Below are 14,319 nucleotides of genomic sequence, written 5' to 3'. Positions count from 1 at the left end.
ATTAGGAAGAGACACTCAGCACTGAATGGCTCAGATGACATAAAACTGTCATTCTCCTTGGGCACGGGCATGTTGGTGCTAATAGCAGGTGGAGGAGGAAGAAGAGGTGAGTGTAGGTACCACCCAGTGAAGAGCAGGCTGTTTTGGGTTTGAGTGAGCATCCGCACTGACTATGGAGCCTCACAGTGTGCTGTGACTAAACTCGCTGGGGAAAAAATAAAACAACCCAAAACAGAATGAAGATGAAGCTTCAGGACTGTCTCTCCATCCTTTCTGGGTGAGTGTGATCCTGGATGAGCTGGGAGAAGCACCTGTTCTCCAGCCCTCTGCTATGAAGCCTTTACACTTTCTGGGAGCCCTAAAACCACCATCCTCCACCTCCTCTAGATTATAGACCACAGCAGCCTGACCCCGTGGGGGTTAAGGTGTGTTCCCTGTCCAGCACAGGGCTGAAACCAGCCTAGCAGGATACGATCCTAAAATCACAGCAGACAGCAAGCTCAGCACTATACCCAGTCTAAACCAGTGTGACCAGCAGTTGTGAGTGGGGAATCCCACTTTGGTAGAGATGCTGCCGTGGCCAAGCTGCTCCTTGGAGGATGCAGCCAGCTTTGCACCAGCCAGAAGAGTTGCAGTGGTTTGTGAAGGTTCGTGACCCCCCAGGAGGGCTTGAGAACCAACCAAATGCACAGGTCTGTGAGCACGAGGAGTCTGGCTCGTGCTGGGTTTCAGGAAATGGGATTTTATCTGAAATCTCCAGCAAGGTGAGGTCCTGGAGAACCTGGAAACGCCGCTAGCATTCCCGACTGGAGCATCCTGGCTGCACCTCTCATGATCTTATTAAATCCCTGCTCACATAGGAGACACAGGGATGCTGCTTTGGTTTTTTTTCCTGCTGCAATTAAAGTCGGAAGGAGCCCTTTAATGTAACCTGGCTGGGAGATGTTTACAGCAGCTGGTTTGATCTTGCTGGGGAAGGTGCAGCCAGATCACTGCTCCACAGCTGAGGACATGCAGCTTGCTGAGGACAGTTCAGCTCCACTGAACACCATGGTACTGCTGGCTCCAGCCTTCTCCTGCCCATTCCATCACTGGAAAAGGGACAACATCACCCCATCCCCTTTGCTATGGGGATGAACCTTGCAATAACAGGGCTGTTGGCACACTCTCCATCCCCACGCTCCTTTTTTACCTTCATCTTGGGTACTGTCTGCATCCCTGAGTGTGGTGAAGACCTTCCCAGCTGGAAACCTCCTTCCCAGCCTCAGCGAGATGGATTTCCCCTGGTTTCTCTCTTTGCAGGCAGGCAAAACCTCCTGGGATGGCCCAGAGAGAATGATGATCTCTGGCAGATGCCAGCTCCCAGTGATGGGGCTGTTTCTAGTGGGAGCTTCGGCACACTCCCCCCAGAACCCCAATTCTTCTGAAACGCAAGGTCCAAGCAAAACGTTGAAGACTTTTAATTTCCCCTGGAAACCTCTTGTTTGTTTTCTTGGTTTTTTTCCCCTTCCTTCCCTGCCTGTCAAATAACCAGTTTTCCCTGTGTTCGTTTCTGCCCGTCTCTCTCCTTGGAAGTTGTTATGATGGGAAGGACTGGCGAGCAAATGTTTCCTTTCATCAGGCTTTATTTGGGCATTGCCCTAACTGGGTAGCTGAGGCCGTGAGTCACCTGTGGAGAGGCCAGATGGAAAATTTGGGTTGTTTTAAGGGAAATGCTTCATTTTAATGATACTGTGTATTGTAATAACCCTAAACAACTGGGTTGCGTGGCTGGAGGAGTTACAATGTTTAATACATTAAGCCCTGGAGTCCTTATATGGAGCTATAAGGGAACAAATAGGTGAGAATAAACCCCAAAAGAGCTCGCTGCTGAGCATCCTGGGGCAGGGCTTGGTGTGACCCACCCCATCCTGCCCCTCTGCCCCGTGTCCCCTCCCCAGAGCCTCCCCTTTTCCCTGGGGGCTGCCTTATCTCCTCCATCTCCCCGCGTGGGGCGGCAGCGCTGGGTGCTGGAGGTGGAGACGGAAGGGTCCCCTGGCTAAACCCCGTCATCGAGGGAAGGAGGAGTTAAACTCCCCTGCCTTTTAATCCTGTCCTGCTGGTTTACCTACAAAGCCAGGCAGCAGCTTCCTTCACGTCCTGCCACCACCGGTCCCCAGCACATCATGCCCCAACGCCATGTCCTGCAGATGTCCACCAGCCAGGCCACCTACGGCGTCTGTGTCTTGGGTACCGAGATCTTCCTTGACACCCGCCGGTAAGGCTTGGGATGGGGGATGTCCCCCTCGTCTTCTAGAATGCTGATGGGTTTTGGGGGAGCCCAACAATGGTTTTGCTCTTTCTTTGGAGAGATGGGTGCTAGGGGAGCTCATTTTGAGCCTGCATCATGAGTTCACCCAAGGACTTGGCGAGGTTCTTTTGTTGCACGAGGGACACGTCACGCCGGGTCTGTCTTAGAGGACGGTGTCCCACGGGGAGCTGCACCCTAAGGAGGGATGTGAGGGATATTGGTGCTGGCAAGCGTGAGGCGTTGAGGCATAGCCAAGCTGTGATGATGTGCAGGCAAAGCCCGTGCACACCCCAGCTGAATGGGATCTATTTCTGGCTGTTGAATATTATGCAAGCGCAATTGGAGATGAGCAACTTGGCCAGAGCTAAAATGCAGTAAAGAAGAAAAATGTGTGAGTCAGGCAGGAAAAAAAAAAAATTAAAAAAAAAAAATCCATCAGTGGGATTTACATGGGTGGTTTCACAAAAAGAGATGTTTGGGTTTTGTTGGGTTGTTGTTATTTTTTTTCTTTTCCAGCTTTAAAGATGGGGGGTTATTTTATTGGCCAGATATGAGGCTGTATTTAGCCTGCTATTACCTGGTCATTATTTAATAAATCATGTTTATAATGATAGAGACTAAAGGACAAGCCAGTCGGCATCACATCCGGGGCAATTATCGAGGCTGTGTGTTGGAGCTAGGCCAGGACATGCCACTGTCCCCCCAGAAGGCTTCAGATTGAGATGATAAAGTATTATTTCCCCCACTCAACCAGATGGGAAGATATAAACTCTATTATTTGTGGTTTGGGGTTTTTTTAATTCTGGATTTGGCCTCAAAGCAAGCATTGTTTCATGTAAACACGAGGCCCAAGCCTTCAGTTGGGCTGCTGGCTGCTCAAGAGCAAAATGTGAGTTTTGGTCCAAAAAAAGAGGTGGTGTGTGTTCTTTCAAGTGAAAAAATGGGATCATTTGGTTCCTGGAGAGCACTGGCCAGAGGGAACTCCAGTGATGGATACATTGGATTGACTGTGGTTTGTTCTGTTTTGGGGCAGAAAATAGAACTTGGTGGGAACCCAGTGGTGATGCTGAGGTGTGAGGACTGTCCAATCAGGTCAAAAAGACCCAAATTTGAGACGTGATGGCGTGCAACAGCGTGCAGGTGGATTTACAATGTTGCATGATGTTAAACAAAGGGGTGCCAAGCAAGATGAGTCTTTAATCTCCACTTACAAGCTGCTGCAGGCACCAGGGCTGCCATGTCAAGAGCAACACCGGGAGTAAATCTGTGCTTTTTAGAAATATTTATTATTCTTCTTGCTGTTAACATTTTCCACGCTGTCCCTTGTGGTGTGCAGCCAGGGAGGTTGGCTCCTGATGGCAGACAGGTTGGAGCACCTGGAATAGAGGTGCTGGGGCTGTAATGAGCAGGTAGGCAGCACTTCAAAGGTGAGGGATGGCACCAGGTGGGGTGCGGGTTCCCCATGCTCAGATCCAGGCTCTGTTCCAGGTTGGGCATCTCTTGGGTTGGGGAATGGTCCCACAATAACCACCTTCCTGAGTGGCTGACATCAAAAGTTGCCTCGGCTTTTCATTGGGGTTTTATAGCGGGATGCTGGAATTTTGGGGGGGTTTCTTGCTGTTTTGGAGGGAAGTTGGATGCACAGACTCAGGTGCTTTGCTCTGTGGAGGCTTAACCATGGATAGACGTGCCAGAACTCCAGAGCTCTGCTTGCTCAACACCACCACAAAGATAATGCACATAAAAATCAGACGCGGCGTTTCGTCATCCGGAGATGGTTTCCGAGTCCTTTCCATCCAGTTAAGGCTGGATTTTAATTCCAGGTTCAAGCATTTAGAGAAGAACAGGAGGGACAAGGTGGTCTGTGACCCAATGCTGCTCTCTGTTTCAGATCTACCCCCAAAGAGGCCACGTCCTTTGATGTCTACGCCACCTCCGCGGTCACGGTCCACGTCATCCACAACCCCACAACAAGACCCATGATTAACTCCAAGTGGCCCCTGGATCGTGATATAGAGATTACAGTTACCATTGATGTCACCAGCACAGCTGTCAATGACAATAAGGTTGGTTTCTTTTTTGAAAACTGGAAAAATGAGCCCGATTTTCCAGGAAAGAAGGGAGGTTTCTGAGCAGGCTCAAGCATTTTTAGGTAGTACTGAGATCAGGCTCTTTTGCATGAAGAAAACTCAAACCTCAAAATGAATGGTGTCATGATTATGTATGAAAAAACGAAATGAAGGAGATCACATTTTGTGCCCTAAAGATGAGATAGCAGCAACTGCCAAAGCTGGTGTCAGAAGTTCCGTGGCAGACAGCAGAAATACACCAAACCTGACTTCTTTCATGCCAGTTTTTGTGCTGGAGCATGCAGAAATAGGTTCAGCTGAGCTGTGATTCATGGAGAACAGCTCAGAGGAACACTCCACAAGCCTTGGTTGGTCAGCAGGATGGGTGAGAAAACCCACACAGCATGAGAGGATGGGGGACATGGGTGATGATCTGGTGATGTCTTCGCAGGTGAAGATTTCTTACTATGGCCGGCAAGACAACGAGCTCGCAGTGGCTTGGTTGTATCTCACCTGTGTAGGTAGGTGTCCCAGCAAGGCTTGTTCCAACCCAGCCAACCCTTTAGGATGCCAGGATCCAGTTGGGTTCATGGGATATAGGAGTTAAGTCCCAGCAAGTCTTGTTCCAACCCAGCCAACCCTTTAGGATGCCAGGATCCAGTTGGGTTCATGGGATATAGGAGTTAAGTGAGGGGTGCAGACTGCCCTATCTGTGATGTGCAATGAAGTTTTGGGTGTTGACTGCTGCTGACAAGCACGAGGGAAATAATTAAAATGTTATTATGCTGCCTTATATGGTGCAGAAAAGGTACAGGCTGGGCTGTGTCCCCACCCAGTGAACACACCAAGCAGACTCTTCTGCTTGCCAGGACCAGTGTGTTGGCAGAAGAGGAGCCAAAGGAGATCATCTCACCAAACTTTGACCAGCATCCCCCTCTTCAACCTCCACTGCAGGTAGTGGAGAGGAACAGGCACCAAAGTGGAGTTGTCTGACCTATTTTTAGGAGTTTTGGATGAGATGAATCACGAAATGCCTCTTCTCCTCTGCTGACTACAAAGGGAGTCTAGACAACCAGTCTAGAGCGTTCCACTTGGATGGATTAATTACCCTAAATTTGGGATTTATAAAGCATTGACATGACTGTCAGACCTGTGTCCTTAAGTCATGCATATGCCTCCCAAAATTGCACCCAAAGAGGCTGATGGTTTTCCACATCCCATAACTGAATGGGCTCCACTGGAACTGTCTGGGGCCACCACTGTCTGTGAGGCTTTTGCCTTCCAAATGTTTGTCATTTGCTTAGATTGAGAGCTTCACTTCCAGTTTCTCCGTGGCCTCCTATCTGTACCAAGGAGAAGGACAATCTCTGCTTCAGTGCCTGTTTGCCAGCACCTGGTGTGTCCCATTGGGAGGGATTTCTGATTTAAGAAAGGCTTAATAAAGATTTAGGTAGGGTTTAGATGAGATTGCTGCTAAACCTCCATTTTATTGCAGCAGAGACAGATATTTGGGGCAGGAAAAGCTCTGTGAGGGGAAACTCTTCTCAAATGTTGCATCAAACCTGGTAATTATTTGGTTGGCCACTCATCCATGAAGAAAACATTTTCATGCCCCCACCCTCAAAAAAAAACAACCCCAAACCTTGAAACTGGTGAAAGCACAAAATAAGCCATGGGAGGAACCATGACAGGAGGAGATAGCTGGAGACCAAAGTGGGAAAGCCATGAAGAAGACATTGGGTTGGCTTTTCCATCAGTGTTTTGTTGGAGACGTTGGGTCTGGAGCAGCTTTTGTGGTGTGAAGGTGGGGTTGGGTGATTCATGCTGAGGACAAGCCCAAGATGCTGCTGAGAGCTTGTTCCCCTGCCAGGTGCCATCCTCCTCTCTCTTGATGTTTCAGACATATCTTTGGACGTGGATTTGCACCGGAATGGCAAAGTGAAGAGCAAAGGGAAAGACAAGGTAAGGAGACCCTTTGCTGGGAGTCAGCACAGGGTGCAGCCCTTCACAGCCTCTTCCCCCAAAATCTCCAGGAGGCAGAGGGACTCAGGGGGGTGTGTGTGTGTCTGAATTGGAGAAAACATGGCAAAACCACTCAGCTTACTGACTGAGGGGGAAAATAATTTATTTTCTTGGTTTGTGCCAAAATCTTCTGCCTTTTCAGTTCAGCCCCAAGGTTTTTCTTTCTTTTTTTTTTTTTTTTTTCTTCCTCTTTCTTTCTTCTTCTCTCTCTTTTTCTCTCTCTCTCTTTCTTTCACTCTTTCTGTCTCTCTCTCTCATTTTCTCTTTCTCCCTTTTCCTTTTTTGACTTGAAACATGCCACTAAATGAGTCAGCTGCAAGTTTTGCATACAGCAAGACATTTGCCCCTTTGGCAACAAATCTGCATATGCCCAGGCACTTCCACCCGGGTAATTAGCAGCTGCAGCCTGATTGGCAGCACAAATTGTACATCCAGATGAGATGTGTTTCAGGAAACAGGGCAGTGTTGTTCAGGTGAGGCCTGGAAGATACTTTCTGGCTTGTTAGAAGATAAGATCTGTCTGGAATAGTCCTTGCTGGTCCTGCTAGAATCCGAGGTTAGAAAATGTAGTGGCTTGAAAGCATCACTGTTGTCTCCCCATTAACCTTGACCCTGCACACTGTGGGTTGTTCTCCAAGCTTGACCGTGGTGGTGGGAGCTTTTCCAGCACCAGGAGGAGGTTGGGATGAAGAAAACTTTGCTCTCATCCCCTCTGGCTTCTTCTCCTGCAGGCCAAGTGGACGTGGGGTCCAGATGGTCAAGGTGCTGTGCTGCTGGTCAACTGTGACAGGGACAGCCCTGGCATGGGGAACCCAGACAGCAGTGAGGTGGCCATACGGACCACAGCAGGTGAGGTGACACCCACGAGGGGCCACCCAAAAAATCTCACAGGAGTGTCCCCTACCTGCAACACCTCCACCCCCTCTCTCCATCTTGTGCCCATCACAGACCTTCAGGACATGTCTGTCATGGTGCTGAGGACACAAGGTCCCAGGGCGATCTTTGATGACTACCAGGTGGTGCTGCACCTCCCTGAGAGGGATGCTGATAAAGTGAGGGTTTTCCATGCTGTCCGTGAGTATTCCTTCCATCCTTCCTGGATACCCCTGGGTGAACCCTTATTATTGTGCTGAGCATGTAAGGGATGGGCACCTCCAGCTACTGGAACTTTATCTCCAGAGCTTCTCTGCTGTGGTAGAAGATAGAGTTATCCTTTTCCCCTTGATTTTTCCCACAATAAAAGAAATTTGTGCAGTGGGGTTGCTGAAATTTTGACATTTCCATGGGGTGGGTAACCCCTGTGTGGCTCCTGGCACCTTTTTGGGGTGGGCAAACCACCAGAGCAGCCCATCTCGTTGGGCAGCACGTTTGGTCTTTGAACACCCCGGCAGCCGGATCTCTGGCAGCTCCCCGTGGAAAATCAGGTCAGGGAACCTGAGTGTCTCATTAGATGCTGAACTTGAGCCAGGCATCTTGAAAGGATTGGACCTGAGGGTACAGAGTCCTCTTTGTATGAGGAAGATCAAGTTTGTTTCCCCAGAGAAGAGGAGGCACGCCTGCTCCTCTACAAACCACGCTGGCATCAGCCACCTCCTCGACGGTGCCTCCTTCCAGCCTGGTGGACAGGTTGGTCACCTTGTCTTAGGTTGGGAATTTTGGTGTTTTTCCAGAGAGTGACTCACAGCCCAGCTACAAACCCGTGCTAGGGCCAGACAAGCTCTCCTACGTGCTGGACCACGTTGGCAGTGGAGAAAACACCTTCTATGTTGAAGGACTGGCTTTCCCTGATGAGGGCTTCTCTGGGTTGGTTTCCTTCAGTGCCAGCTTGCTGGAGATCACCCATAAGGTAGGTGAGGTTTGTTCCATCTCCTGCAAAATCCCTCAGTGCTGAGGTTTTCAATCTCTGCTCCCTGCTGTTTCCACCCCTCACAGAATGCCCCAGGAACCCCCATTTTCACCGATACAGTGGTTTTCCGTGTGGCACCCTGGATAATGACACCCAACACCCAGCTGCCTTTGGAGGTTTTTGTCTGCAGGTAGGAGAACATCAGCACAACACTCTCCTGCCCTGGGGGAACCTCTAAGGTTTTTGGCTTGTTTTTTGCCTGGAGAAGGCTGGAGGAGGCCCCTCCCTAGGGTCTGCCCTCACACAGGACTCTCACCCAACACCCTTAAGAATGGGCTGCACAGTTGGGGTTGTAGGGGGCTTCTCATGCCCCCCCCCCCCTCCTGCAGCCATTGCTCCTTACTCTTCCTCCAGCATCCGGAAGGGCCCAGATCCCAACCAAGTCTTTCTGGAAGACCTCCAGGTCCTGCTGAGGAAAACCAACTGCAAGCTGACTATCTGCTCAGAGATGGAAACCCGGAGTGACCGCTGGATCCAGGTCATCAATTGATGCTTGTAATAGGTGCCACTTCTGGTCCCTTACAGGTTCCTGGGGCCCATAAGATGCCACCCCCATTGCTGACACCCTAGGAAGGTCTAGCAGAGTTGCTGAGGGTTTCCTGCTCCACCTTCACCACACACCTCTCTGAGATAGTTAACACCCTGCCAGGAGCCTCCTCCCCTTCCTTTCCTCCCCTTCCTTTCCTCCCCAACCTTTCCTCCCCTGCCTTCTCCTCTTCCTTCTCCTCCAACAGGACGAGCTGGAGTTTGGCTACGTGGAAGCCCCACACAAGACCTTCCCTGTTGTCTTTGACTCACCCAGGAACAGAGGCTTGAAGGATTTTGCTTTTAAAAAGATCCTGGTACGCCATTGCGTTCCCAATCTCCCCCTTTTTTCCCCCCAAACAACACCCCTACCCGGTTGGGTCCCCATCACCTCTCCCCTCTTCCCCAGGGCCCTGATTTTGGCTATGTGACCCGTGAGCCCCCTGGGACAGAAGTCACCAGCCTGGACTCCTTTGGCAACCTGGATGTCAGCCCCCCCGTGACGGTGCGGGGGAAGGAGTATCCCCTGGGCCGCATCCTGATCGGCAGCCCCTTGCCCTGGTGAGGTGGAGGGAAGCACCCAAAATCCTCCCAGGAGGAAAGGTCACACTCTCCAGAGCAGAAATTTGTGGCTGATTCCCATCCAAATGGGAATTTGGGGTTTGGTTCTCAGCAAATCCCAGACCGAGCATGCAAACCGCATCAGTTATTCCTTCAGCCTTTCCAAAATCCTGCTGCTGCTCTGATTTTTATCCCCTTCCAAACCTAGGGTGCTTGCCCTCTGATCCTACAATGCCTTAAGCCTCTGGGATGTCCCCCTTCCTATTAAAAGGAAAAGCAGGGGAATTCAGGAAAGGGTGAAATCCTGAATAACTGGAAATTGTTTTGCTGAGGGCAGGCAGTGCTAGGCAGCCCTGCAGGGAACAACAGCAAACTCCTCCACAAAGGAGGGGGTTTTGTTGGTGTCGGTTTTGTTGTTGTTTTCCCAGAAAAAATAACAACGGGGACAAATCCAGAGATGGGTTTTGATCTGGGATAACAAACGGGGCTGCTCCAACCCCAGCTCTGCTCCAAGCCAGGGGGTTTTTCCTTTGCTTACAGCAGGCAGTAAATGGCATTTTCCCAGCCTCTTCAGGACTGTAATTATCCCTTATTCCCTGGAGTTTAATTAGTGATTTCCCAGCCTACTCCTGGCTGTCTAAGAACACTTCACCCCCACGCAAAGTGCTGCGTAAGGAGTGATTTTAGGAACCACAGGGATGGGGGAAATTAAACCCAAAGGAGCTGGAGCAGATCAGGAGCTATAATGCACTGAGACCTATAGGTGTGTAGGCCCTAGCTATATATATAAACATATATATAACAAATATAGAGATATTAATGGATAATAGAGGTATTTATTATCCATAATACATTAATATATGCAATCTAGGTAGATCCATGTATGTAATATAGATATATTTCTAATAATTTAAGTGTATTTTATCCAGAATATCATAATAGGTAATATAGATATACCCATGTATTATATGTTACTATGTAATATAGATATATTAATGGATAATTTAGGCATATATTGTCCATAATATATTTATAGATTATATAGGTATAACCATGGATTATATATTAATATGTAATGTAGATGTATTAATAGATAATTTAGGTATATATTCTCCATAATATCTTAATAGACAATATAGAAATACCCCTAGATTATATGTTACTATCTGATATAGATGTATAGATGGAGAATTTAGGTGTACATTATCCACAATATATCAATAGATAACACAGATATAACAATAGATATAAGTTAATATGTAGTATAGATACATTAACATATCATAGAGATATATACCTTGCCTTTCCAAATATTAATACACACATTGCTCAGACTATTTCCAGCCTCTTCCCAGTGGTTCCCATCCAAACAGGATGTGCTGGTGCATCTTCTCCCCTGGAAATGGCATTTGGGGGTGGGGACAAGGGCAAATCTCAAGGAGGGGGGTGATGGTAACCCCACTTTCCCCCCTCCCTCTGCTCCCCAGGGCCTCTGGCCGGAGGATGTCAAAGGCTGTCAGGAATTTCCTTTATGCCCAGAAAGTGCAGGCACCAGTGGAGGTCTACTCGGAGTGGCTGACTGTGGGCCACGTGGATGAATTCCTCACCTTTGTCCCTGCTTATGATAGGAAGGTACAGCTGGTCCCCCCCGTGGGGGCTGGGGGACTGCATCTTCTTTTGGGGTGGCTTCCTGGAAAAGAGCGAATCCTGGGGTTGTGTCCCTGTGGTGGTGGCATCTATAGAATGAGAGAAGAAGGTTGGAGAAGAGCTCTAAGATCATCAAGTCTGACCATCAGCCCAGCACCACCGTGTTCACTGCCCCATATCCCTCATCCCCAGATCTCTGGGGCTCTGAAACCCCTCCAGGGATGATGGGGACTCCAGCCCTGCCCTGGGCAGCCTGGGCCAGGCCCTGACAACCCTTTCCAGGCAGAAATTCTTCCCCAGCTCCAACCTAAACCTCCCCTGGCACAACTTGAGTTGTGCCAAAAGTTCCTCTTGTCCCATCCCTTGTTCCTTGGGAGCAGAGCCCGACCCCCCCTGGCTCCAACCTCCTCTCAGGGGGTTGCAGAGAGCCAGAAGGCCTCCCCTCAGCCTCCTCTGCTCCAGGATCAGCACCCACAGGGCCCTCAGATGCTCCTCACAACTTCTCCAGACCCTTCTCCATGCTCTCCAGCCCCTTCCCCAGCTCCATTCCCTTCTCTGGACACTCTCCATCCCCTCAATCTCCTTCTGCTCCTGAGGGTTCCAGAACTGACCCCAGGATTTGAGGTGCAGCCTCCCCAGTGCCCAGCACAGGGACCATCCCAGCCCTGCTCCTGCTGACCACACCAGTGCTGACACAAGCCAGGATGCTGGTGGCCTTCTTGGCCACCTGGGCACACCCTGGCTCATGTTTGACCCCTGTCAGCCACCCCCCAAAGTCCTTCCCCTCGGGGCACTTTCCAGCTGCTCTGCCCCAAGCCTGGAGCAGGGTGTGGGGCTTTGGTGTCACCCTGGGGCAGGACCTGGTGATCCACCCTGAGATGGTGCCATCTCCTGCACCCTGCAACACCTGAGGCTGGGTTTGGGGTCAGTGCAGTCCCTCAGCAGGACAGTGGGATAAAATATCCCACGAAGAGCAAAGAGTGACTCCTGGGTTCTCTCCTGCAGGGCTTCAGGCTCCTCTTGGCCAGCCCCAGCGCCTGCTACAAGCTCTTCACAGAGAAGCAGAGGCAGGGCCATGGTGAAGCCTCGCAGCTTGTTGGTAAGGGAGTGGGTGAGAAACATCCCTTTGGCACGGGGGGGATGTGGGGGGGACCACCCATGTCCCTTACTGCACTGCTTTGGTCCTGAAGCAGGTGAAAAGGGCACAGAGAGGAGAAGCATTGATGACATCCTGGCAGATGAGTCACTGAGGAAGGACAACAGGCACGTGCAGGTGGGTCTGTGCACCCCATGGCTTGGGGTGGAGTCACTCTTCCTCCTCATCCATCATTGCTGGGTGATTGTTGGGTGCAGGGAGCACTTGTAGAGATGTTGGGGAGAAGCAGAAGAAGAAACCATGGGGGGAGTTGCACCATGCAGTGTGAAGGGAGGTAGGTAAGGGGAGCAGCCATGAAGAAGCCAGACACCCTTGCGTGCTGGGTCAGCCCCCAAACCCACTGTCCCTCTGGGAGGTGACTGCAGAGGTGTCAGAATGGAAGGAAAGAGGTGGGCTGGGCTGGAGGTGGGTTCAGGAGGTTGCTCAGAAGGCAAAGACAGGATGGATGAAGTGCAGTGGAGCAGGTGATGATCTGGAGAAGATTCAACAGGTCATATAGGGCTATGCATGGAATGCGGGGCCAGGATGGGATCCTGGGGTGGCAATTCCAGGTCCCCCCCACCCCTCTCTGCAGCACTGCATTGACTGGAACCGAGACCTCCTGAAGGAGGAGCTGGGGCTGAGCGAGCCGGACATCATCGACATCCCCCAGCTCTTCATCTGCAATGGCTCCCGAGCAGACGCCTTCTTCCCAGACATGGTCAGACCCTCCCCCTCCTCCTCTCCTCACACCCCTCTTTTTTTTTTTTTTTTCCCCATCCCCACCTGATCCAAACACACCTTTTGGGTGCCAACCCCTGACCTTTGGTCCGGCTGCAGGTGAACATGCTGGTGCTGGGCAAGCACTTGGGGATCCCCAAGCCCTTTGGCCCCCAGGTGGGTGGGCGGTGCTGCCTGGAGGAGCGGGTGCGGGAGCTGCTGGAGCCCCTGGGCCTCACCTGCACCTTCATTGATGATTACTTCTCCTACCACCTCCTCTCCGGGGAGGTTCACTGCGGCACCAACGTCCGCCGGAAGCCCTTCGCCTTCAAGTGGTGGCACATGGTGCCTTGAAGAGCCCCGGGGATGGGGCTTCCAGGTCCTTCCTGCATCCCGAAGGTGAAGGAGCATCAGGTGCATCAGAAGATGCATCAAACCCCCAAGGGTTTTGCCAATAAAGCTGCATTAACACTGAGGGTGCAGCCCCTCCCCACCTCCCATCCTTTCTTCCTCAGCGCCTGGGTTGAAGTGTTGGTTGAACCCTCCCTCCCCTTGGGTTGTTTTGAAGCTGTTTAAATTTTAAGCAGTTTTTAAAGTTTCTAAAGGTGGTCTCATGGGGGTGGGGGATGGACACAGAGTATTTTAAGGAGGGTGGTGCCTGCCAGGAGCCTGCTCTGGGGGTTTGAGGCCCCATCCCACTGCTAAAGGGTCTTGTGGTCCTGTATCACAGGGTTCTAGCTAATAATTTCCCCTCAAAATTCTCTTTGTCAGCCCCAAATACCTTCCCTTTGGAGAGACAGGCTCTCTGCCCCAGCCAGGATTGGAGGAAGAGCCTTTTACACCTTTCCCAATGAAAAAATGTCCTTCCCTCCTTGCAGCCACCCAGAAGCTTTTTGCTTTCCCTCTTTTCAGGGCAATCCAAGCGCAGCATTTTCATGTCCTGACCTGGCACCCCTGCCCAGCCTTCCTGCCAGCAGGAACTGAAACTGCTCCCCCTGCTCTGGCTGTTGCCAAACCCTCTGCAACCCTATGGGTTAAAATTACTTTATTATATTTTTTTTTTTTTTTTTGGAGGGGGAGCATTTTGTTTTTCTGGCAAGACTTTTTGAACTGTCACAACATTAGCAAACAGAGAGGGAGAATCCAGAGGGGTGCTCCCCAATAAGCTCACGCATCCTTTTGGCCACCCCTATTTTTTTTACCCAAAAAGCTGATTTTCAAGCCCAGAACTACACCCTTTCCCCCACCCTTACAGCCCTGCTGAGTTTCCCCCATCCCTGAGGAGTGATATTAAAATTCCAGTGGCGTGTGACCCCGCAGGGAGGTGGTGGGAGGGACAGCTGCATCCACAAAGGGCTCTCTCCCACCCCCAGACCAGGCTTTAATTAAAACAAAGACAATTAAAGCTGTGGTGGGGTCTGCTGTCCCCATCGCAGGTGACACA

At 50.7% G+C, this 14,319-nt stretch overlaps 1 protein-coding gene across 1 annotated transcript; it reads left to right on the top strand.

The window, feature by feature from the left end:
* Nucleotides 1-2,165: 2,165 nt before the first annotated feature.
* On the top strand, nucleotides 2,166-13,229 carry LOC103537400 (protein-arginine deiminase type-1). Its single transcript, XM_008503688.2, has 16 exons — nucleotides 2,166-2,257; nucleotides 4,182-4,356; nucleotides 4,811-4,880; nucleotides 6,260-6,321; nucleotides 7,113-7,230; nucleotides 7,330-7,455; nucleotides 8,052-8,227; nucleotides 8,314-8,417; nucleotides 8,642-8,765; nucleotides 9,022-9,129; nucleotides 9,222-9,373; nucleotides 10,861-11,005; nucleotides 12,026-12,119; nucleotides 12,214-12,293; nucleotides 12,751-12,876; nucleotides 12,996-13,229. Exons 1-16 carry the CDS (start codon nucleotides 2,166-2,168, stop codon nucleotides 13,227-13,229), a joined length of 1,986 nt encoding a protein of 661 aa, XP_008501910.2.
* Nucleotides 13,230-14,319: the final 1,090 nt, after the last annotated feature.

This window comes from Calypte anna, chromosome 21, assembly GCF_003957555.1.
Source record: "Calypte anna isolate BGI_N300 chromosome 21, bCalAnn1_v1.p, whole genome shotgun sequence".
Classification (NCBI taxonomy): domain Eukaryota; kingdom Metazoa; phylum Chordata; class Aves; order Apodiformes; family Trochilidae; genus Calypte; species Calypte anna.
Note: the sequence above shows the minus strand (reverse complement) of the source record. Positions and strands in the feature narration are given on the sequence as shown.